Source organism: Enhydra lutris, unplaced genomic scaffold, assembly GCF_002288905.1.
Source record: "Enhydra lutris kenyoni isolate GAN:26980312 unplaced genomic scaffold, ASM228890v2 scaffoldscaffold14, whole genome shotgun sequence".
NCBI lineage: Eukaryota > Metazoa > Chordata > Mammalia > Carnivora > Mustelidae > Enhydra > Enhydra lutris.
Genome location: NW_019154098.1, coordinates 35,760,288 through 35,784,369, shown reverse-complemented (window position 1 = coordinate 35,784,369; position 24,082 = coordinate 35,760,288). Strand labels below are relative to the sequence as shown.

Sequence of the window (24,082 nt, the reverse complement as noted above, 5' to 3'; positions counted from 1 at the left end):
TTTATTTATTTGAGAGAGAGCTCACGTGCATGCAAGGGGGGTAGGGAGAGACAGGGACAAGCAGAGTTTGCACTGAGTGTGAAGCCTGATGCAGGGCTCAACCTCAGGACCCGAGACCATGACCTGAGCCAAAATCAAGAGTTGGACACTTTACCAACCGAGTCACCAGGCACACCCCAAGGCTGATTTTAAAAACAAATCACTCAAAGGGCAGTCAGGTAGGTAAAGCAATGTTTACATTTAAATGTAAATTTTTTAATTCATCTTTTCAGAACTGTGGTACTTATATAAAGCTCATGCCTATTAAATCTTTAAATTCTCTGTCCATTTAAAATCACTAATGAAACTGGTAGCTTCTTTCACCTTAATTCCTTAAAGGTACTTTTGCTGGATATAAGAATGATGAACCATTGTCTTTTGGCTCATACCTTTCTGATGAGAAATCCACTGCCTTTCAAATCACACTTTCTCTATATGTAAAGCACTGTTCTTTGCTTAGTTTTACAGCAGTTCAATTATAATACATATAGACATAGTTTTCCTATTTAGGGTTCATTGACCACCTTGAATCTATAAATCTTGGTACCAAATGTGGGAAGTTCTCGCGGCTGCTATTTCTTCAAATATTCTCCTGCAGTAGTCTCTCCTCTTCGTCCAAGCGCTTTCAACGACACGGGTGTCTGATCTTTCATTATGGTCCCACAGATTCCTGAAATTGTTCCCTTGTTCAAAATCTTCTCTCTGTTCTTTAGATAATTTCTGTCTTCAAACTGACACTTTCCTATCCTCTTCATTGAACTATTGACCTATCTACTGAATTTTTTTCTTTTAGAAAAGTTGTACTTTTTAAACATTTTTCTTAAAGATTTTATTTACTTATTTGAGAGAGAGCGCGCGTGCAGCAGGGGAAGCAGGCTCCCCGCTGAGCAGGGAGCCCAGTGCAGGAGTTGATCCCAGGACTCTGGGACCATGACCTAAGCCAAAAGCTGAGCCACCCAGGCATCCCTAGATGTTGTACTTCTAATTCTAAGCTTTTCCCTTGGTTCTCTTTTACAGTTTCTATTTCTCTGCTATGAACCTCTTTCATTCAGTTCACTAGTGCTTAACTTTATCTCATATTCTATCAGATAAAGATACCCCCATCTCCTAGAATATGAGATAAAGTCTTTGATAATTCCAACAAGTAGGTCATCTTAAAATTAGCATCTACTGGTTCTTTTCCCAGGAGAACTGGTGGGTCTTGTCTGGTTCTTTGTATATTGAGTAATTCTGGAGTGTATCCTGGCCTTTTGAATATTAAGTTGTGAACTCTGGGTCTTGTTAAAATGATAGGGAGAATGTTGATGTTTTGGGGTTTAGCAGGCAGTCACTCTGGTTAGATTCAGATTGGAAGTGTCACCATCTGTGCACAATGGTTCCAAAAACAGATTTTCAAAGCCTTTTATTTTTTGGGTCTGCCCTGCATATGCACCATAGAAAGTGTGGGACCTGGACAGTACTACAGCTCAGTTCTCAAAGCCTTCTCTATTTTCCAACTAAGACCGGAGTTAAAGAGATCAGCTTTACTCTCTACCCTAAAACAATGCCATACTAGCTGTTAATCAATTTGACCGCCTTCTTTCATCTGTGTGCTACTATCTACTTTTCAGAATACTCAGGCGGTTCCTTTCACATTTTGTCCAGTTTTTAGTTGTAATCAGTGAAATAGGTAAGATTATATTGGGTCTGCTCCACCATGGCTGGCACTGAAGTGTTTGGGGAACTAAAAAAGCCTTCCTTACTGCCTCTCCACAGGTCTCATTTTCTCTGCATCTTTGCACCCACTTCTTCCTTGAGTTAAGCACTAAGAAATTCATGACATCTCTAAAATTAAAGCTTAATTCAGGCTGTGCTAAATTGGAGTTCCAAGTGCTGTTTATTAGCTCATGTACAGAACATCTCTTACCTGTACCTTTTCTGAGGAGTCTAATAATCCAAGATCCAGGATACTATCAGCTCCATTTTCCCTAAAAACAAATCAAAAACCTTTTACATTCCAGATAATTGAGACTTCTAGAATTTAGTGTAGAGAAACATGCATCTGAATTCATAAAGATTTATAAATACATTTATTAAAGGCTTTAAAAAATATCCAAGACACGTACTAGTCAATGCAATTATAGGAACAGAGAAGTCAATACTATGTAACAAAAAAAATTAGGTGCTATATGTGTGATTCAAGATAATAAGCTAAGGGCTACCTGATTTACGACAAAATAATGCAGCTTTATAGGGGTACTGAAGCTTAAACTCATAGGTAGCATTATAAAAGAACAGAAAATGTTCAGAAAGCAATCGCAACAGGAATCAAATTCTTTAGTGTGTTTAATTATTCTACAATACAAATTCACAGTTCACTTTACATAGCCAGCTGAAAGGAATCAAAATTACACATTATTTGCATTCAACAGAAAGTACTACTAAATTAGCAATCCTTACATATAAAGATCTTTTTTCAAAATGTACATTCCTTGTAACCTTTTCTATAATGGGCTGAGCTCTATCGGTGCTGATTACATCCAGAGACAGGGAAAAGGAATGAAGAAATAGTACATAAAAGCCCAGAAAAGAAAAACAGTAATTACCAACAAAGAAAATAAACCTCTAGCAATAGTCTCTTGGCTTGGATGTTCAAAGGCTACGAAACAGGTAAGTGGCTGTTACATTTCAGCGCTTTAGCCTACCCATTTATCCATTTCTACGACTATATCCAATCTAAGTTCCTGTGCAAGATCATGACTGGGAAGAACAGAAATTTGCATCTAAAAAGCCTCAAACTGCATGTAAGAGTAGCCTCAGGATAGAAGGCACAGAATAAGTTTGGCCTATCTTCCTGATGTCACTTTTATTTGTCACCTTGGAAAAAGAGTAATTTAACTATGAGATTTTTTTAAGTTTTATATTAATACAAATATATTACACAACAGAAAGCAAAAATTTGCATGAATTTTTAAGATAGGTCAGGAGCTCTAAAAGAAACTTCACGCTTATGGCAAGAACTCAGGGACTACACCCCAGTTCCTTAAGATTTCTGGCCTCTGCCATTAGGGGTATTCTGGTAGAGAATTTGGGATGTACTTTTTACAAGTTATTTCTAAATATCAGGTATATAAAAGATTTTTAGAACCTAAGTCACTGCTAAAATTCTAACTTTCTAATACATGCAAAACTCAACTGTCTCACTCACGGATTTTAAGCCATCTCTTATAAAACCATTTGAAGTTGTGTACTTCATAGTATAAATTTTAAGATATGGTAGCACCTACATCCTAAAAATAAAGTAGTTGATATTTAAACAGAAATGCCTTCCCAATTATATACATTACCGTCCATGTGCTATAATGAGTTCCATGGCTTCATCCACTCTTGCCCTCAGAGAATCTTCACTTGCTAGAAGGAGAAGCAGCTGAGCTGGGGATAATTCCAACAGCATACCAGTGATTTTACTTGCAAATGCCTGTAAACAACAAACAAAGTTAGTTGCCCTTATTCTCTGAAACCTCTTGTCTAAATCAACAATCTTTTAGCCGCCCCCACTCTCAAAAGAAGAAGGAAATGTAAGACACTTGGAAAACGAAAAAAATTTCTTAACTAGCTAAGGTATTTTATTAGAAGCTTAATTATAGAGAACTTTCAAAGTCTTGTTAAAGCTAGTTTAAAATTTGTATGACAAGCCTTTTAAGATTTCTGCTATCTATGAATAAACATACAAATACTCAGTTTCCATTTATCCCCCTCAGAGAGCCAGAAACCTTTCTTTCATGTAGGGTAGAAGAAAAGAATGGGAGGAAAGAAGCGAAAGAGGGAGAAGAAAGATGACTATAATTAAGGCTAAGAATTTATTGAAAGAACTATAGCTGGTTTTCTGTTTTATTTTCTCTTGCTGTAACATACATGTAAGTCATGTATAAAGGAAAACAAACACAACTAGTTCGTTTCATAATACAGGAAAAAAACCTTTGACAGAACATTCAATGTAAAAATCTGGCAATACTTAACAGCAATAACGTAGATTATTTGCAGTATGTCCTAGCTACAATTTAACAGATTAAAAAGTCTGCTTCAAAATAACAATTTGTCCAAATAAAGGTACAAATTAAATGCACAGATAATTACTTAAGCACACAAGGAACTTATTAGGTAGAATGCCAACTTAGCACCGGTAGAAAAAACAAAAACTCCTTCAAGCTACCCTCCAGCAAATTTTGCTGCTTTCCCTCTTAAGCTTTCTTTTTACTATAGTCCTCAACCACATGACCTGAAAGTAGCTAACATTTTTACAACGCCAACTTTAATTCAAAAAACAAAAATGGCAGAGTCAGTTATGAGGAAGCTAAGTGCAGCATACATACTGGCTGCATTGCTTGTACACGAGGATAAAGTCTCTCTCCAAGCGCCTGACGATGTGCCGGCAGAGGGTCAGGATCATCACTAGGATTCCCTTCAGAGGCTGGTCGGAAGGGCCTAGTATCAATGGAAAGCTGCCTTCTGAAGTCTCTGTAAGAAGAACAAAGCTATTATATCTTATTTCCCTTGTCTGCAAAAAACATCAGCACCGCTGGTAACAAAGATGAAAAACCAGAACATATAGGTAGCTCCAGTTACGGGATTAAGGTGGTGGAATGCCTAATGGATGATGGTTGGGAAATAAAGATTTTCTAGATGTTGTTACTTCAAAATCTGTAACTTTGCAATGCATAGTTCAATTTGATCCTAAGATTCTAAGGGAGCAAGCCCATAAAATACCAGAAATCAAAAATTCACCCACACTTCCTAGAAATTTTAGTCCAAAGTAAAATGCCACCCACCCTAACAGGAGAAAAATTAAGAGGTTTAAATATAACACAATTTCCACAAATAAAATTTTAAGACAAATTGGGGAAAGAATGATATTCAGGGTTTTAAAAGCAAAATTATTTTAATAATAGTACAGTTACTATTCATTTACCCAAATGTTAAAACTTTTTCTAAAAAATAGTACATAATTGAGACCCTCCTATTACACGCCTACCTCCAATTTCATTCAAAATGGTGGTAGGTGGTATTTAGTAAAAGATACAAAATGATCTCACCTATCTCGATCTCTCCGAGAACCTGCTCGCAAGCCACTACTCCTTCTCATTTCCCTTTCTCTCTCCCTTTCCCGATCCCTCTCTCCTCTGTTCCTTAATCTCTGCATTAAACCTGGAAGAAAATGTGAAACACACTTTATTTAGATACATGTAAATGCAACTACTTTAACTCTGAAAATCAATGTGAGGACAGAAGACAAATATAAGAACTTAACAGGTGAAGGTTATCTCTCTTCGCATTTGTGTTAGTGCCTTTCTCTGATTCTCCCTCTGGTTTGAAGGTTGGGGGTTAACTGTATAGAATGTACCCGGCATAATAAGTATTCACTCAGTCATGAATTGTGTCACAATTGTGAAATAATATGTAGCAACTGGGGCTGTTAGTTTCACCATAAATAATGATGAGACTTCTTATGTGATTAGAGTCCTATCTATTTTTTTTATTCTTAGTTTTGGGCATTAAGCATTTTTGGACACCTAAAACATTAGCTATTACTATTTTCAAAACGTTGAGCATAATAAGCCAAAGTATGGTTTCCTAAAGAGAGTGCAGAAAAGTTTATTCTGAAATGCTACAACTTCCCAGGTTCCCTCATTCACATCTGCCAATTTCTTTTTATTATAAGACTATGGAAAGTCAAATGGTAAAACTAATGATGAAAGGCTGGAGTACTCCGCACATCTTTTCATCCTCAATCCTTCTTGGAGCTCATTCAGCCTCTATGATGGCAGTTTACAGAACCTCAATTCAGTATCACTAAAGCCTAGGTAAAATAAAGGATTTTCTTAGTAATTCCCTCCGCCTGAATTATCTACCTACACGATGACAATTCCTGCATGAATCCCTAATTACAACCTACTTAAAGGCATTTGTAATTTTCACAGATTTTTTTTTTTAATTTGAAAATTAGCTAAGAATCCTAATCCCTAAGTACTGGTCCTCAAGGAGGTACAACTTGAGCCAGGATGTTAAAAAGAAAATCTTATTACCAAAAAAACAAAGTCTTGCTAAATTATACAGTAAAGTTAGTAATACAGTCAACCAATCTACATTTGCTTATGAGCTCCTTATTTCACTGGGGACTGGTAGCAACTCTGCAAATTGTACTCTGAATAGCACTGCTCTAGAGAACAGTATTTTCTTAACCATCTGTGCTAATTAAATACAGGGTGGTGGAAATCTGTAATGTGCTCACTGATTTTTTTCTATTACTGTAGAGCTTATAACTTCCCACTCCCCAAACATGTAACTGAGATGAGAAACTCACTACTGCAGTCACATTTATGAAAATAAGTGGGGCAGAAAAAGAGCAGTGATGAACTGATGATTAGAGTAGTTTAAACAAGATTAAATCATTAATCTAGAAAAAAATTGTATAAAAATGCGAATGGACACTAAAAGTTCTCCCATTATAAATACTTACAACTGTGATTATAGTTGTTTTAATGAAAGAAGAATCTGTTTTCTCCTCTCAACCCCTTTACCAATTTCATCCACTGAAATAATTTTTATTATGCTTGTTATCTGTAGAGTACACTTACTTGTATGAGTCCCTTTGTTAGCATTTTGGATACAATCTAAATTTGGCAGTTTTTCGTTTGACAAAAATGCTTGTGCAATGGCTGTATAAAAACTTCGTGCTACACCACTGCCCTCTCCTGGCTCATCCTTAAACGTGACTTTTACTCTGTGTACAGCCATTGGTGTGGTAGCACATCTTCGACCAAAGTGATTGTTTAGCTGCCTCATGGTCTGCTGAATGAGAAGATCTCGATCCCGATCAACCTATTAAAATGCACCAAAAAGTAGTAAAGTCAGTATTAGAAAACGCCTTGAAATTTTTCTATATATAAAATATGAAACTGTAGTTTTAGTTTCTCGTTGAGAGTTTAACTACAAAATAATCTGGGTTCTCGGGAGCTTATATTCCAAATTTAAAACTTTTTTTTTTTTTTTGAGAGAGAGAGAGAAAAGGAAAGTGAACATGGGGGTGTGGGCGGGTGCAGATGGAGACAGACCATCTTAAGCAGGCTCTGCACTGGGCTCAGTATTGCACAGGGCTCAAATCTCACGACCCTGAGATCATGACCTGTGCCAAAATCACAATTTGGACGCTTAATAGACTAAGCCACCCCCAGTCCCAAATAAAAAACATTCTAAAGCATTTAAAAATGTCTTGCATTAAATCCGGATAATGGAATGCAACTCAATCTAACATTTTCTTAGTAAGTCTGTTGGAAAACAGCCATTTGTTCAATTTTGGAATATACCAAGATAATTCCAAGTAAATAAAAAGTGTGTTTTAAAATCAAACACAAACAAAAAAAAAAAACAGCATATACTAGAAAACACAGATAGATTTCTTTCGTGACAGAAAACGACAAGTAAAAGAAAAATGACGAGCTGGGAAAATGATTGGTGAGTGTCTTCTGTTACAAAGCTATATATTCAAAGCACTATAAGATAATGTGCTTCTAAAGAACCTTAAAAAATTGAGGAAAAAAACAACAGAAGAAAATAGGCAAGATATAACAGTTCATAGAAAAGTAATAAATATATGAAACAATCTTTAACTTTGCTCATAATAAAAGAAATGCAAATTCAAACTACACAGAACGCCATTTCTTACCTATAGATTGGCAAAAATCTAAACATTTGACAAATTGCTGGCACGACTACAGAGGCATCTCATATTAATGTTGCAAGTGCAAAAGTACAGAACCACCATGCAGAAATATTTGCCAAAATTATATATACACATGCCTTTCTATGTCTAAGAATCTATCTCAAAGACACACATACTAGCCAAAAAGAAAAACACACACCACTATTCATAACTGCAGAAGATTAGAAATAAACCCAAATGTCTATCAGTAGGAGATTGGTGGGGCGCCTGGGTGGCTCAGTTGGTTAAGCGTCTGAGTTCCGCTCAGGCCATGATCCCAGGGTCCTAGGAGTTAGCACCGCATTGGGTACCCTGCTCAGCAGGGAGCCTGCTTCTCCCTCTCCTCCCCACCTTGGCCCTCTGTCACGATCTCGGTCTCTCTCTCAAATAAATAAAATCTTTAACCAAAAAAAACAAAAACGAAAACCCACAACACCACCACCAAAAAACCTGTGATACAACCATAAAATGCATTACTAAGACAAAGCAGCTGTAAAAGGAAGGTGAACACTGCTCTACACAGCAATGGCTTTACCTCTGGGATATACTGTTAACTGGGAAAAGCAAGATGGAATAAAATGTAGAGCACACTCGGGGGTCAGGAGTAGGGGAGAGAGATGGGTAATGAATACATACACACACATGCATGATTACAGTTTTTTTAAAAAGGAAGACAATTTAAAAAAAAAAAAACAAAAAACAAAAAACAAAAAACAAAAAACAAAAAAAAAAACCTGAAGGGGAAAGGTGGGCACATGGTAAAAGAGACAGAAAAAGAAACCAGATTTCCCTAAATGTAACTTCTTCTGTAGAGTTGTCCTTGCACTACTGTAGATATTTTACATTAATGACAAGAAACCAGATTTCCCTAAATATAACTTCTTCTCTAGGGTTGGCCTTGCATTATTGTAGATGTTTTACATTAATGACAAAACCAAACCAAGAAAAGGTGAGAAAGCAATCCCTAAAAGTTAAAAGCAAAATTAAACAAAAGGCCCTGATTGTATGCAGATTAGTAGCAAAACCACACAAAAATTGTTTCAGGTGACTTGAAGCAATGTGACTATATCTCTAATTGGAAGGCCAAATAACGCAAATAAATCTTAAGCCATTTTCAATAATCATTTTGGGGTGATAATGTTGATGTTGTGATTCTAAGACTGCTGTGTATATGCTGTGAGTAAAAGCAAATGAGTAATTTTCTTAGTGTTGGGAAGTTGGGATATATGGTTTGGAAGAAGGGAGGTAAAGACTAAGAGGTGGAAATAAAACAATTATGTGATTCTAAATCTTAAATTGGAATTGGAAATATCAAGTATATACTTAGTATCATTTCTCTTTTCCTTAAAGGAAAATTTCCTAGCTCTATCCATTGAAAAGACCTAGAAACCATGACCGACTTAGTAGGCAATGAGCAACCCTACAGTCCAGATTATAATCTCAAAATACTTTCCTACTAAAAGGAACCAAGGGTTCTTAAAGAAATGGTTGATTTAAGATCTGTGACAAGAAATACACAAGATGAGACATACCAAAAAGTAAAGAAGTTATTAAAGATTGTTGGAGTCCTGTCAAAAGGACCAAGGAGCCAAAGAGGACTCAGGACTCCCACTAGCCAAAGAAACAATCTGAGCATCAACGGAATACAATAACCTTAATGGAATAAAGGACATAAAAAATGTTAAAAAAACAAAAACAAAAACTGAAAATACTCACTGATCAAGAGAAAATGTTAGGAAACCAACTGCCAGAGATAACCACTACTCTAAACATGGTGATTTCCATTTACTAAGTTTTTAATTATACAAAACATATCCCTAAACAAGATTTTTTGTTTTTAAACTTCATATAAATGGCATACTATATGTATAGTATAAGAAAATTTAAATACCTTTACCTCTAGTGATAAATCTCTTGACTGTTGGTTCCTCAGTTTTTCCATTTCTCTACGGAATTTTGATTCTTTTACCTCAAAACCACCCAATTCAGTTAGGATCTTTAAAAAAAAAAAAAAAGGCATGACAAAATTATTCTCTGACATAAATTCTTATGAAGCAGAATAGAATTAAAAGTGCTCAAAATACATACTGATCCAGGTTCTGCTCCAACATCTTCCATGAAAACCCTGCCAAATAGTTCCAAAGAAAGGCGCCAACGTCCTAACAGCATATCGTGGGAAATAACCATTCCCATGAAGCTACACTGTGGCCTGCAAGAGGTTTAAGGGGAGAGTGGGAAGTAATTAAGCCAACTATAAAGATTCCCTGATTTTGGGTCAATGACAGTCATTTTCTTGGTCTTTTCAAACCACATCCTCTCTAACAGAATTTTTCTGTAACTACTCATTCCTCACAGAACTTCTCATTTTTATTCCATTATTCCTTCTGTCCTTTATATAAGGATACATCTCCCAACTGCCTACCTTCATCTTCAATTTTACCTCTTCTCCCTAAAGTCCATCATGCCTCTCCATTTGGGTACCTCCTAGATCCCTCTCCAGTTCAGATTTTCACAACAGACCAGAATTTCTACTGTGTTAAATATATCCATATCAGTGACATACATGTCCAACTCAACACAGTAAACCGGAATAAGGCCTCTTCACTTCAATGACACTGCCCCTTGCTTTTTTTTCAGTAGTACCACCTATTTCCCTACGGCACAAACTTGAAACAAATTTTAATGTGTCTTTCCCCTGTTCCCAGAGTGATTAAGTCCTTCATAAGCTTCTCTTTCCAAAATTTCCTATCCATACCCAAAGGCAATATTCTTTTTCAGCCCCTTTACCACTAGCCTGAACTAGAGTAACAGCTTTCTACTTTATCTCCTTACCTCCAATTCTTCTCTCCTTCAGTGGTTTGCTTCTACATAGTCTAACCATCTCAGCTCAGGCCATATTGTCTCCAAAAAGCTTGCCTCCCACCCCCAGTCCACATTTCTTCCTTGCCTTTTATGGTTGTTGGACTGTGTATATAAAATAGTATATAGTTTCCTAAGCAAAAATAATTGTTTGATATTCTGTAAACCATTTGTACTCAACAAATCATTTGAGATTAGTCATACTGAGCCACAGTGTACACTAGCAATTTTTATTGGGAAATCAAAGAACCCACCTCTTTCTTACAAGATAATAACCAACTGTGAACCTGGCATAGGAGCCCAAGCAAGTATGAGAGTCACAAATCTACAAAACTTTATAGTCATTCACAGGGTTTTCCTTTGTTGAGCCACTGGTAACACGACTGTAACTGGCAATTTGACATGGACACACTTTAACTCAGTACTGAACATTAAAAAAAAAAAACAGAGCCTTAGAATTTCCTCAGTAACGTGAAGAGAAAATTAGAATGACAATCAATAACTAAATAGTCACCCCCAAAATCCAGAAAGCGCAAATATTTAAATATCTGATTATAAATCAGGAACACACAGAAATAAGATAGCATTTAATTCTATTATTTACATACAAATGAAATAAAATTATAAAATCCCTAAATAAAAATTCTTCCAAGAATTATAATACCCATAAAGTAATGTAACAGGAAAACGATCTCCACTTAGCAAATACCTGAAAGATGTAAGAGGTGGGCCTTCACTTTCAGTCAGTCCTATTTCTGCTAGTAAACTGCTTTTCAATTGTGCTGCAAGATCGTGAGCAGATGGCCCTGGTTTTGAACTTTCAGCTTCTTCTGGCACCACATTCTGTTCTTCCCCTTCCTTTTTTTGTCGATTTTGCATGTTCATTACATTTTTCAAATTGGCAGCATAAGACATTTTAGTTGGGAGAACCTATGAATTTTTACATATAAAAGTTAGGCATTAGAAAAAAAACTGACTAGATTTCCTTTTCAAGAACTTACTACAACTCCACAGAAATTACATAGAAGTTAAGTAATTCCTTTCTAGTGCTTCAACAACAAAGATGCAGCCTGTTTCTTTTCTCTGATTGCCCTTGCTGACCACCAACGACACTGCACCACTGCGCATTTACCATAGCAGCCTGAGAACTTTTCAAGGATTCTTTATAATACCAGTGGTTACTTTATTGTCCTATGTATTTTCAGTATTTGCAGGATGGCATTCTTTTATCACTCAGATAATAAAGAAAATTCTGCTCTTAAAAATGTTATGTTTTTATTTGAGAAACAGTACAGACTGTGTAATTTTAGGCTCTCAAATAAGGCTTTATCTAAAAACTAGATCTACTATCTAACTAGTTGTATAACAACAGACATTCCCACAAGAAATGACAAGAAATGTCATCTCTGCAAGCCTCAATTTTTTACCCGTAAAATCAGGATAAAAATGCTTTCTATCCAACATGGTTATAAAGACTGAGACCGCACCTAGTAGATATTAATAATGACCTGTTGAATAATTCTACTTTATTTATTCATATTCTACAGCCAAAAAGAAAAGTTTGAAGCCAATGACAGATATTCATATATACGATATATATACATATGCATTACACATATAAAGATTTAATTTCCAGCAGCATTACATCATTCAACTCTGTGAAACAGGCCAAACACATAATGAAACTGCCATTTCACAGATGAAGTCACTGACCTAAAACAAGTTAGTCTCAAAGCAGGATGGTAACACTGACGGTGTTATGAAATAATACGGAATTATGTCATAAGGCAGGAATTTCTGGTATTTCCATTACTTGAGGCAATACAATATTCTGGAATAATGCATTTCCAAAACTCGAGATACTGGGACAAGTTCTCATTCACAAATATTATATTGTGAAGATTTTTGCTATCTTACCTCAAGGCAGTTTCTATCCACTGTAACCTCCATTAAGCATTTCCCACTACTGGCAGATGAAGAATAAAGACCCTGACTTGGACGGCCAAAAAGATCCTCCTTTCTAGCGTTTGGCTGCAATTTTAACAGAAATATTCTAGTTATACTGAACACTTAAAAAATAGAGTCACTTAAAAAAAAAACTTGTAAGACTAGTTTATCTTACTCACCTGCAACAGATGTGGCTGATCGGCCAAGGGGATAGCTTCAGCCAGAGGCACTTCAAATGGATTTGGGGGTATACATCCAAGGAACGTCATGGAGTCTGAGCGTCGGAAAAATGGATGGTTTTGACCCGTTTCTGCAGGAAGAGAGTCCTCATCCTTATCATTCAAAGTAGCACCTAAACGTAAAGAGATACAGTGTTTGTTTTGTAGAAAGTATTAATTACCAGGGAAGGGTAAAAGAATCTCAATCTGTTCAATCCAAAATTCCTGTAACCTCTTCATGAAATTTTAATGTCACCCCAAAACCAAAAATAATTGTCCAAAATTCTTAAAATATTTTTAGCTGAAAATTTAAAATATTAGCAATTTAAAGTGGTTACAATGGTAAATTCTATTATGTGTACTTTAACATGACAAAAAAATACTTAAAGTATTAGCAGTAACAAATAGTGTTCCATTTCTGTACTGGACAAACATTTCCCAACGCTTTCTCTCTCGAGGGATTCAAACCTGAATAGAGCTAGCTTCCTAAGCCTATTCAGGACATGGCTCACTAATGACTCTAAAAGGAGGAGATGGTCTGGAGCAGAGATCTGAACATGTGCTTACAAAAATTCTTTCTCTACAAGACAAAAATGTCTGGATGCCTCATTCATCTCAACAGTAAGTCAGCAGAAGAACACCGTCTCCCCTTAATGGAGTAAAACTGGACAGTGTACGGTACGCTATGAAAATACTGAGCTATGGCTGGGTTTTCAAACAGCAGCAGTTAGATCAGTTGTCTTTCCCCGGGCTGAATAAGGGCTCTAACTGTTAATAAGAAATAGGGAAGAAGACAGGCTATTTGACCCCACTTCAAAAAAATTTTAAATTCCACTTGAAATAATAGCTAAGAACTATAAAGAGACTGCAGAAGATCCCAAAATTTCTTCAGTTTGGAATATTTTCTTTTTATTGCATTAACTCATAATTACGAGTTTTGATATTCAAGAGTTATAATGGGTATTTCTCATTGTCTTGACTAAACCTATTTTGCATCAGCATTAATAAAGGTTCTCTTAAGATTTTTAAAAATGTTGTACTTACACACTTAAAAATAAAGGTAAACATAAGACTAAAACACAAAGGATACAAAGATAAAATAGAAAAAATATTGACTGTTAAAAAGTTCGTAACAGTTCTTTAATTCATCCTTATTTATGAAGCAAAGAACTCAAGGGTATATAAGGGAAAATGGACAGAAAATGCAAGAAATGGGACATAGAGAAGAAAAGAGAAATTCCCACCCAGACAGAAAATAATGAAGTTAAAAAGCTTGAAGGGGAAATACTGAGGCAGCCATTTCTTGAAGTAGATTAGCAGATTTTCTGGACACTAACTTTGGTTGGTGTCATCATCATTTTCATGTTCTGAATCTTCATTATCAATACCCAGTTCCAAGAGTTCTCGCGTCCTTTAAAAAGACAAGTTTTTACATGAAGTATGGAGCAGAGGTGATGGAAACTATAAGCAAAAAAACACTGAAGAAGTCAGTTAAGTATCTAGTCAATTTCAAACATTGTGATCAAGTTTTAGACTCTGGGAATGGTAGACTGACCAGCCAAATGTACAGCAATTACAAAAGAGGTTCAAAAGAAAAAGGATAATCACAGTAAGAAATAGTGAGTATTTACACAAACTCTAACAGAAAACATGACAAACTACATCAAACATAAAGCTTAAGTGGATTCTCAGGTTTCCTGTTTTAAATGAGTAGTAGCTATGGATACTCAAGCCCTCTTTCCCACATGAAATGTTCCTGTACTATTTCTCTTTTGCAACACTGTTCTCCTCGCTCCAAAAATTGAACAAAACTGATAGAGACCATTTTTAGCAATTAAGTATTTCCTAAACCAACCTCATGGCAAGTATGGGTACCTTTTGCGTTCCAATTGAGGCGTATCCAATGTTGTTTGCTGATTCATTGCTTTAATCCAATATATAAGGGCTTGAAAAACATATGCCACATGCTTCAGTGAGCAAACATCCAAAACTGGAAGAACATCAGAATGCTCATCATTATGAGACCGCATTAAAGACAGAGCATAATTTAGGAAGTCCCCTCGGGCAGACATCATTCCTTGACGGGCGCTAAGCAATGTGGCACGTCTGGAGGAGGAAAAAGAAATTAAAATCTTTTTTAAAAGGACACAAATGTGAAACTTACCAACATCATAAATATTCAAAATTAGGAACTAAGGTTATCCATAAATCAAAACTCATTAGCCATACGTGGTCCTCTATTTTTTTTTTTTTTAAAGATTTATTTATTTTAGAGGGCGGACAGCAGTGGGTGGTGAGCAGAGGCAGAGAAAGAAGCCAAGCAGACTCCCTGCTAAGCTCAGAGCCCAACACAGGACTCTCAGGACCCCGAGATCAAGACCTGAGCTAAAATTAAGAGTCAAACACTTAACTGACTGAGCCACTCAGGTGCCCCACTATCCTGCGCTTTTATTCAGGAAAGGATTTCTCGTGTCCTTTGGAAGGGAAAGGAATTTCTTCCCTAAAGACAATGGTTCTAGAACTTCAGGGTCTTATCAAAATCTCCTGGAGGGCTTGTTGAGACAGACTATGGCCCCATCTCCATAAAATTTAGTAGATTTGGAGCAGGGCCCCCAAATTTTGTATTTCTAACAAGCTCCTAGGTGATGTTGTTGCTATTCTGGGGAATTACGTGCTGAGAACTACTGCCTAACATGATACTAAGACACAAGCAACAAGAAAACACACACAGCGTTGAGACTTTATCAAAATTAAAAACTTATGTTCAAAGAACACCATCAAAAAAATGAAAACACACATAGGATGGGACAAAATTTCTGAAAGTCATGAATCTGATAAGGAACTTATATTCAGAAAATATAAGCAACTCATACAACTCACTAACAAAAAAAGACAAGCCAATTTAAAAACGGGCAAAGAATCTAAACAGACGTCTCCCCAAAGAAGATATACAAATGACCGATAAGACCATGAAACAATGCTCATCATTTATTTAGCCATCAGGGAGACGCAAATTGAAACCACAATGACCTACCACTTCATAACCACTAGGATGGCTACAAGAAAAAAGTAACAAGTGTTAGCCACGAGACAGAGAAATTAGAAACCACATACACTGCTATTGGGAATGTGTAACAGCGCAACCACTCTGGGAAAGTCTGGCAGCTCCTCAAAAGGTTGACAGAGAGAATTACTGTATGATCTAACAATTCCACCGTTACGTATTTACCCAAGGTAACTGAAAACATGTCTATACAAAAACCTGTACACAAATATTCACAGCTGCTTTATTCACAAGAGCCAAAAGGGTTGAAAAACCCAACTTATGGATAAAAAAAAAAAATGTGGCAGATCCATACAATGAAATACTACTAGGAAGTCATGTATTGACTGATAATGCTAAACCTGGACGAACCTTAAAACCATCATGCTAGATAAAAAGAAGCCAGGCACAGAATACCACATACTGTATGATTCCCTATATGAAATGTCCGGAATAGGCAACACTACAGAGAAAGAGTGTAGATCAGTGGTTGCTTAGGGTGGGAAGGTAGAGGAAAATCGAACGTGACTACTAATATTCTCGTGGAGATGATAAAAAATATCCCAAAATTAATTGTGATGATGCGATTAACTGCATAGCTCTGAAAATACTCACAAGTATGGAACTGTACACTTAAATGGGTGAACTGTGCAGGATGTGAATTCTCTCTCAATAAGGGTATTCTATTAGAATGAGAACTAGAGTGAAATAAAGGGAGACCCCTGTTCCCAATCAAGATCTATTATCAGAACTCTATTCTTCAGGGAGGAACTTGCCTAACAAAGACAATGTTTGTATCTTTTTGTGGAGCAGGCTTCCCAGGACAAGAAAGCAGAGGCCTCCCAAGTAGTCCAGATCTCTCTGCCAGGCATTCAGTTTTGTACTCTAGACATTTCCACCAAATCCTCTCCCAATTCTCAGTAAATCAAGTATGTCCATTCTATACTCCTCTAGATTTTTCTCTTAAATTTCCTATTAGTTTATTCAGAATCTAAGTCTACGTGTAAATTCTGCCTCCTCCTGCTCCACCCTTCAACAAGGCTGTAATTCTATATGATTTCAGTGTTTCTCTCTCTCCACCTTCCTGGCCTTCACTTGTCCTAAATAACTATTACTTTTCAACTGTAGACTCCAACCGTATCTTGTTAAGGTTCCTAAGCAGTCTCCTAAGCCCCTTGTCTTCCTCCCTAAATATAAACAGCAAGGTTGTTTTGCCTAAGCCAAAAATAGAACCAAATCCTAGGACTGTGACTTCAGGTATGGGGTACTTTCACTATATGGCACTGCCTCGTGACTCTAGTATTCAATTTTGGGCTAATTCCTAGTCCTGAAAAAGTTCATTTTATAACTAAACATAAAGAAAACAAATACAGGAGCACCTGGGTGGCTCAACTGGTTAAACGTCTGACTCCTGATTTTGGCTCAGGTCATAATCTCAAGGTCATGAGATGAAGCCCTGCACCAGACTCTGTGCTCAGAAGGGGTCTGCTTGAAGATTCTCTCCCTCTGCCCCCACTCAACTCTCTTGCATGTGCTCACCCTATCTAAAATAAATAAGTAAAGCCTTAAAAAAAATACCAAATACATAAATATACTTAAATACAATTCAACATTAGATTGTAGATGTAGATGTAGATGTAGAAAAAGAAATTTGAGGGAATCAAAGAGCAGCTTTGGTAACTGCACACTCTCTCCTCTTCCCGAGTACAACATGCATTCATATTCCATGGTCAAAGGACACAAGGATGTAGATCAACTACTTCAAAATGAGAAGTATTCAGCATCAGATTCCTACAATCCCAATGAATTTTTTAAAATTAGCTTGGATTAGAACTAACTTATTTTGCTTCAACTACACAACAATTTAAAAACAAGTAACACAAGGTATCTCCCTCCTTCAAACAAAACAGACTGAGGTCTTATGTAACAGCAATCTAAAAGCTCTAGCTTTCTAGAATATACATAAGGGTTCTGTCTAAACATACAAGCATATATGAAGCATTTCATACCGTCTGCCTTCCAGGGTTCGTAAACTAGCCTCTTCTCGTGCAGTCATCCTCTCTCTTCGAGCTGAATTCTGAGAAGCGTGAAGAGGATGATTTGGATGCCCCGGATCACCAGCAGATGCTAATGCAGAACCATAACGTAATTGAGCTTCAGTAGAATCCATAATACTGACCATCCAGTTCCAAGTGGGAATAAGCTTTTCTTCTACATAGTTCTATGAAGACCAAACTAAAATAGTTAAAACTATCCAAATAAAGTTAAATTTGATATACTAGTATTATGTAAACATTTAAATATTTGTAACATTAATTCCCATTATACTGGAATTCTCATAAATGATCAGCCAAAATATTTATTTGAATGATTAACTTTTCAATGTTTTCATACCTGTAAGTTTACTGCATCTTGGTAAGTCAATTTCACAGCTGCTGGAATCTGAGAGTACACTAGGTGATTATACTTAGGAATAAGGCCCATCAAGTCCGAGATTTGTCTGATAACAATGCTGTAAGCCCTGGCTAAACTGCTTGCAGATGTTAAGTAGCTGCTGGCACTGCTAGCTTCCAAAGCAGCTGCCGCAGCTGCAGCACTCGTGCTGATGGTACCACTCCGGCGTAAATTTGAAGGATCAATATAAATCAAACCCGCTGAACTTGCTATAAAGAAAAAAGGACAACCACAACAAGTTGTCAGATGCTAATTGTGTTTCTCTAGCACTGTATACATTTAAATAAGCTAAAAGATCCACTGCGCTGGCAAATGTGGCAACTGAACAAAAAACTTTTTCTTAAACCACACTAAATTAGGGAGGGCGATGATGAGGGGGACAAGAATTACTATAATGTTCTCAACCAGAGACAATTCTGCTATTCCCTGCCGCCCCCAAACAGGGGACATCTGACATCTACAGGCATTTTTGGTTGTCATGAGGGGGTGTGGGGGGGGGTGTTGCTACCGGCATCTGGTGCACAGAGGTCAACGATACTGCTAAACATACTACAATGCACAATCACAAATAAAGGATTATCCAGCCCAAAGTAGCAATGGTACAGACACTGAGAAATCTTGATATAAGCATATGTAAATACTTTTTGTACTTGAACCCAGCAAAACAATGAAGAACTATTATGAAACTACTTAACTGGGCTAGATAAACATACATAATTTTAAAAACCTATTTAAGTCTTTCAAGAATACAAAGTCTTCCGACTTGCCTGCTGGCGTGGATGTGCTGGAAGGGGCTGTGCTGGCCGCCCGCTGATGCTGCGTGTTGCGGACAGCCCACTGCATGGACCGGGGAGCTTGAGCAGCGCCATTGGCGTGGGAGCTATTTGTGGTTCTCTCTAACGGCTCATCAAGCATAAAGGTCTCCTGTTCTATGTCGTCACTCTGACTACTGCTGCTATCAGAATCACTTGAGTCATTTGATTGTGAATCGTCTTCAGAAAAGAAGGCAGGAACACTGCTCGCACCTAAATTTTTTATTTTGAAAACCGAAACCACTGTCAGTTTGTTGATATTTAAAACTACAGTGTACTCCCTTATTCAGGAAAATAAACATATATTAAACAGAACACCAGGCTATAGTCTTAATAGTCTACAAAACTCATTAAGATAGTTTAATTACAAAACAACTGTTCTAAATGAACCTTAAAATTAATCAATTTTTTAAAATAAGAAAGGAAAAAAAAAGTCATTAAAATATCTTCCTCACTAATATCCACAGGGAAAAAGGATTAAGTCACAAAAAAGACCCACTCTTGTGCAAATCATAAGGAGTATAGTTTAACCAATTCATGCTGAGTATACACATAGCCTTAGTATAAGCAAGAAAGCTGTATATAAATAAGGGAACGTACCTGCTTCTGAGCCCGCAGTTGCGGCAGTAACAACACTTCTACGCCCACTAGCGTTATCTTGGTTGCTATGGTTACTTTCACTGTCACTTTCTGTTTCAGCTGCTGCTAGCAAGTCCAGCTCCATGTCACTCCCTAGAAAATATATTTAAATAAGAAGGGGGGGGAGTACAAACTCATTGTAGAACAAGACAAGGTCCAATAAACCAGAATATCATAAGGTAACGGAAGGGTGGAAGGGCAGAGAGGGGCGACCACTACTACAATAAGCATAAGTGCCCGCTTAGTAGGAGAAAAATGACTAGGCAAATGATGGTACTCAGTAGACTATTACACTCCAATTCAAAATCTGTTCTGCAGAGCCTAAGGTAAAAAAGGGTTGGGCAAGAGAACCTCCATCAAGGGCAAAGCCCTGGGCTAGGTCCACTGTTCCATTTTCATCTGTTTTACATACAGGGATTCTAAAAAGGGAAAGAAAGCTAAAAAAGATGTATCCAGAATTTCACAATATATACATGTCAAAACATGTAAAATTATAAATTTTAAATATGTGCAGTTTGTTGTATGTCAATTGTACCTCAATAAAGCAGATCCCCAAAAAGTCTATCGATTGGCTACTAGTAAGAACAGTTATGACGACTATTTAGCAAAAATGCCAAAATGATTATTGTTAATGAAAAAAGAAAGGCACAAAAATTACACATGTAATATCTAAGAAGACATGCATGGAAATGGGGCAGAACAGGGGAGGACTGAAAGTAAAAATACAAACTATTAGCATCTGGGTGGGTTTATGGGTCATTTTTTTCCTTTTCTCTAATTTGCAAATGTTGCCTAATGTAGTTGTGATTATTTTAACTTCTAGAAAGGCTTTTAAGAAAAGTCAAAATTTTTAAGTCAAAACCAAAAGGTAAAGGAGGAAGAAGATAAAATTATTTTATATTTATAAATATATACATAGGCATATATGCATAAATTTATATGTATATATGTGTACAGCTGCTTCCTAAAATTTTGAAACAGATGCTAGATTGAAAACATGCTGAACTTTATAGTCATTATACATCAAATGGGGCTTTTCTCTATATTAATATCCTTAAAGGTACCTGATTTATTCATACTGAATAATTTCTCAAATAACCTGCATACCGTCTTCATCATGCTCATCGTGTTGTCCCTCTGCCTCAGCATTTTCTTCCCCATGTTCTTCCTGTTCATCATGATGATCCTCTTCTCCAGCCACGCCCTCCACCACCTCAACCTAAATCCAGAATCTTATTTGTAGACAATCAAAGCACATAATAAACCCACATCTCTACCAGTATTCCTCCACAGCAATTAATAACTATAATACGAAGATCCCTAACTACGGAGAATTTTAACACTAAGGAGTTTCAAAAATCATTGGCTAGTGACAACTTGCTATTAAAATCATTATCAATATATCCTAAGGTTTGTAATTCTCCATATACAGAACCTTAAAACTGGAAGTATAACAATTATGTACAGACTTTTTTAAACTTCCACAGTTATAAAATTTGCCTAATGAAGATGCATATCCTCTATACCTTCATATCCACTGCACTTAAAACCTTTTTTCTTAAACATTGATATCTTTTCTAAGTAAAAATAAGCTTATGTTTCAATTTTGTATTATCCACTAAATCGAGGATTATTAAAGTCTTTTTAAAATTATAACCATAGATGAGAACATGTAACAAAAGTCTAAAACCTGGAAGCAAATACATACAATGGTAGTAAGCTACTCTTAAGAAAACTTCTTCCCTCCCATATAAAAGCCTCTCATCTACCACAATGAAGACAATTACACAACCACCTCTTCCACATCTGCGGAAACAATGTCATCCTGTTCTTCATCTCTGCCCCGAACGGGCTGCGACTGGCTGATGCGCCTCTGCTGGGGGTTCCGGATGATGTAGGAAGACTGAGACTGACTGGAGCTGCGGAGAAATGGGAGCTTATGAGGGTGCTACTGCCACCCCTCTGCCACACAGCACACTTTCTATGTTTCTCAGTGACACTCAGTGTGACCCACTTGCCAGGATGCTATTTTAAATCTGACCTAAACATTCTTGGAAACCAACAATAATTAATCTATAGTATATCAGAAAAGATGAAGCCCAAAGAAATTAAATTTACCAAAGAGATTTAACTTGGAAATCTCAGAACTGTTTTTACTTTTTGGTAAGTCATTTCAAATGTGTTAATGCACATCCTTTTAGGAGTCCTTCCCATTGAGACGCTTTACGGGAAATTTTTTTCCTTCTCCGCTTTCAATGCCAGCAGTCCTCAACTTTCCAAGGTTCCAACTGCAGCATTCCCCAACGAAGCATGGTAATAAGTGTGCTTCCTACAAGCGATCCACTCCTTTTAAGAGACCTAACCTTGCCTACTTTGTATATTAACCACGGACTTGTGTGTAGAGGAAGAACATCAGTTCAAAAGTATGAATTTGAAAAGAGAATCATAAAATGTGGATGGCCAAATAGTTCCACTTCCCTAAAACTACGCCTTGGAAACAGCCAAGAAAGGACAGATGCCTCCATTATAAAGGGAAGGGGAGAATGAGAAAATGCAGCTTAAAATGCAGGTCAGAGATCAGAAGATGGCTGTGTGACCTACTATTATCCTTTATTTACAAATTAAGAAACACAGTCTAAGAGAGAGGTTAAAGGACCTTTAAAGGTGTTTACATGGATAGTGTTCTTTCCTCACCTCAGCTGCTCTTAGAAATGAGAAACCAGTGACACATGAAGAGTCAACTGACACACTCTGCCTTCAAACACACAAGCAGTCTCAAATATGGTGTTTCATACTAGAAATTTAAGTAACTGGTTCTTCAGAGATAGTGAGTTACAAAGCATATGAGAAGGCTAAAAGAAAATCTGGAAAGATGAAAAGGGTATTTCCAACCCAAGATTTCAAGATTTCCAATATTAAAAAATAAGAGTCAACATCTGTAAGCCACAAGTAATTAGTATTTCTTTTTCTTTTTTTGAAGATTTTATTTACTTACTTGACAGACAGAGTGACAGTGAGAGAGGGAACACAAGTAGGGGGAGTGGGAGAGGGAGAAGCAGGCTTCCAACGGAGCAGAAAGCCGGATGTGGGGCTCAATCCCAGGACCCTAGGATCATGACCTGAGCCGAAGGCAGACACTTAATGACTGAGCCTCCCAGGCGTCCCTAGTATTAAAAAGAAAACATCCTGGAATATCCACAAGGTCTCTCATCCCCTCAAAGGAGTTATGCACTAAGTATATGTGTACTAAGTCCCAAAATATATTAATAACTCCCCATTCAGAAATGGAGCTTCAGTTTACTTCATTCTGTGATTCAACTTTTTTCCCACTAGACTTCATGGCACAACTACAGTCCTGAAACCCAGTCTAATAGGAGTTGTAAAAATACTTCTAAGTTGTGGGAACTTCTAGTTCCAGCAATTTGCCAAACTGCCGAGAAATCCCTCTTGGTGTAGATTACCTAAATATGCCAGATAAAATATTTAAAAAACAAAGCACAACTATCCTGGTGCTAAGGGGAAACAATCCTATGTCATTAAGCTTGAGAGCAGTGGTGCCACCATTTACACCAAAGGCATGTGCTGCTGTCTCAGGCTAGAAGGGTTTCAAAGAGCCATAGGTTTCACAGGAGGTAGTCTAGGATGTAAGCAAAATAGGAAGTTACATCACAGAAATTCCTTCTGTCCCCCTCACATAAATAAAGCCAAACGTAAACCAGGAAAGGGCAGCTGATTTCAAGAGACCATCAGCCATGGCTGGATGGGTAGGAAAAGTGTCTCTTCAGAGAACTTCTGATTACAAACCTGCACTCGTGAGAGTTTAGGGCTACAATCTGTGCTGTGAGGTAGGGTGGGCTTCAGTGAGGAGTCATCCGATGCCTCAACACTATCAATAAGCACCAAACAGGGGCATCTAAGCGGCTCAGTTAAGCATCTGCCTTTAGCTTAGAGGTCATGATCCCAGGGTCCTGGGATGGAGCCCAGAGGGAGGCTCCCCGCTCAGTGGGCAGTCTGCTTCTCCCTCTGCCCCTCCACCTGCTTGTGCTCTCGCTCACTCTCTCTCTCAAATAAATAAGTAAAATCTAAAAAAAGAGAAAGAAAGAGCACCAAAAAGCAGTTATCTCCCCCTACTCTGCCATCTAATATTCTAGAATATACGAAAAAGGAAAAAAATCTGTCTAGAATTCTCTCTAAATATCTTTAAACTTTAATAGTTATTCAACCTTGGACAAGTTACCTAACCTCTCTGAGCCTCAGATTTCTCATTTTTAAAATCAGAATGACAGTGGTTATGAGTTATTGGGAACATTAAGACAGGTAATGCATTTACCAT

At 37.1% G+C, this 24,082-nt stretch overlaps 1 protein-coding gene across 1 annotated transcript in view; it reads right to left on the bottom strand.

Moving 5' to 3' along the window:
- LOC111146806 (ubiquitin protein ligase E3 component n-recognin 5) overlaps window positions 1-24,082 on the bottom strand; it is a 137,208-nt gene that overhangs the window by 9,894 nt on the left and 103,232 nt on the right. The window contains exons 35-52 of the mRNA XM_022502493.1: window positions 21,545-21,668; window positions 20,857-20,968; window positions 19,711-19,842; window positions 19,066-19,323; window positions 18,239-18,507; window positions 17,854-18,065; window positions 14,677-14,907; window positions 14,139-14,212; window positions 12,763-12,935; window positions 12,554-12,667; window positions 11,346-11,566; window positions 9,866-9,986; window positions 9,675-9,773; window positions 6,654-6,897; window positions 5,112-5,223; window positions 4,392-4,536; window positions 3,366-3,496; window positions 1,946-2,006 (exon numbers count right to left, since the gene is read on the bottom strand). Coding sequence (XP_022358201.1) covers window positions 1,946-2,006; window positions 3,366-3,496; window positions 4,392-4,536; window positions 5,112-5,223; window positions 6,654-6,897; window positions 9,675-9,773; window positions 9,866-9,986; window positions 11,346-11,566; window positions 12,554-12,667; window positions 12,763-12,935; window positions 14,139-14,212; window positions 14,677-14,907; window positions 17,854-18,065; window positions 18,239-18,507; window positions 19,066-19,323; window positions 19,711-19,842; window positions 20,857-20,968; window positions 21,545-21,668 — 2,833 coding nt within the window. The remainder of the gene's footprint in view (window positions 1-1,945; window positions 2,007-3,365; window positions 3,497-4,391; window positions 4,537-5,111; window positions 5,224-6,653; window positions 6,898-9,674; window positions 9,774-9,865; window positions 9,987-11,345; window positions 11,567-12,553; window positions 12,668-12,762; window positions 12,936-14,138; window positions 14,213-14,676; window positions 14,908-17,853; window positions 18,066-18,238; window positions 18,508-19,065; window positions 19,324-19,710; window positions 19,843-20,856; window positions 20,969-21,544; window positions 21,669-24,082) is intronic.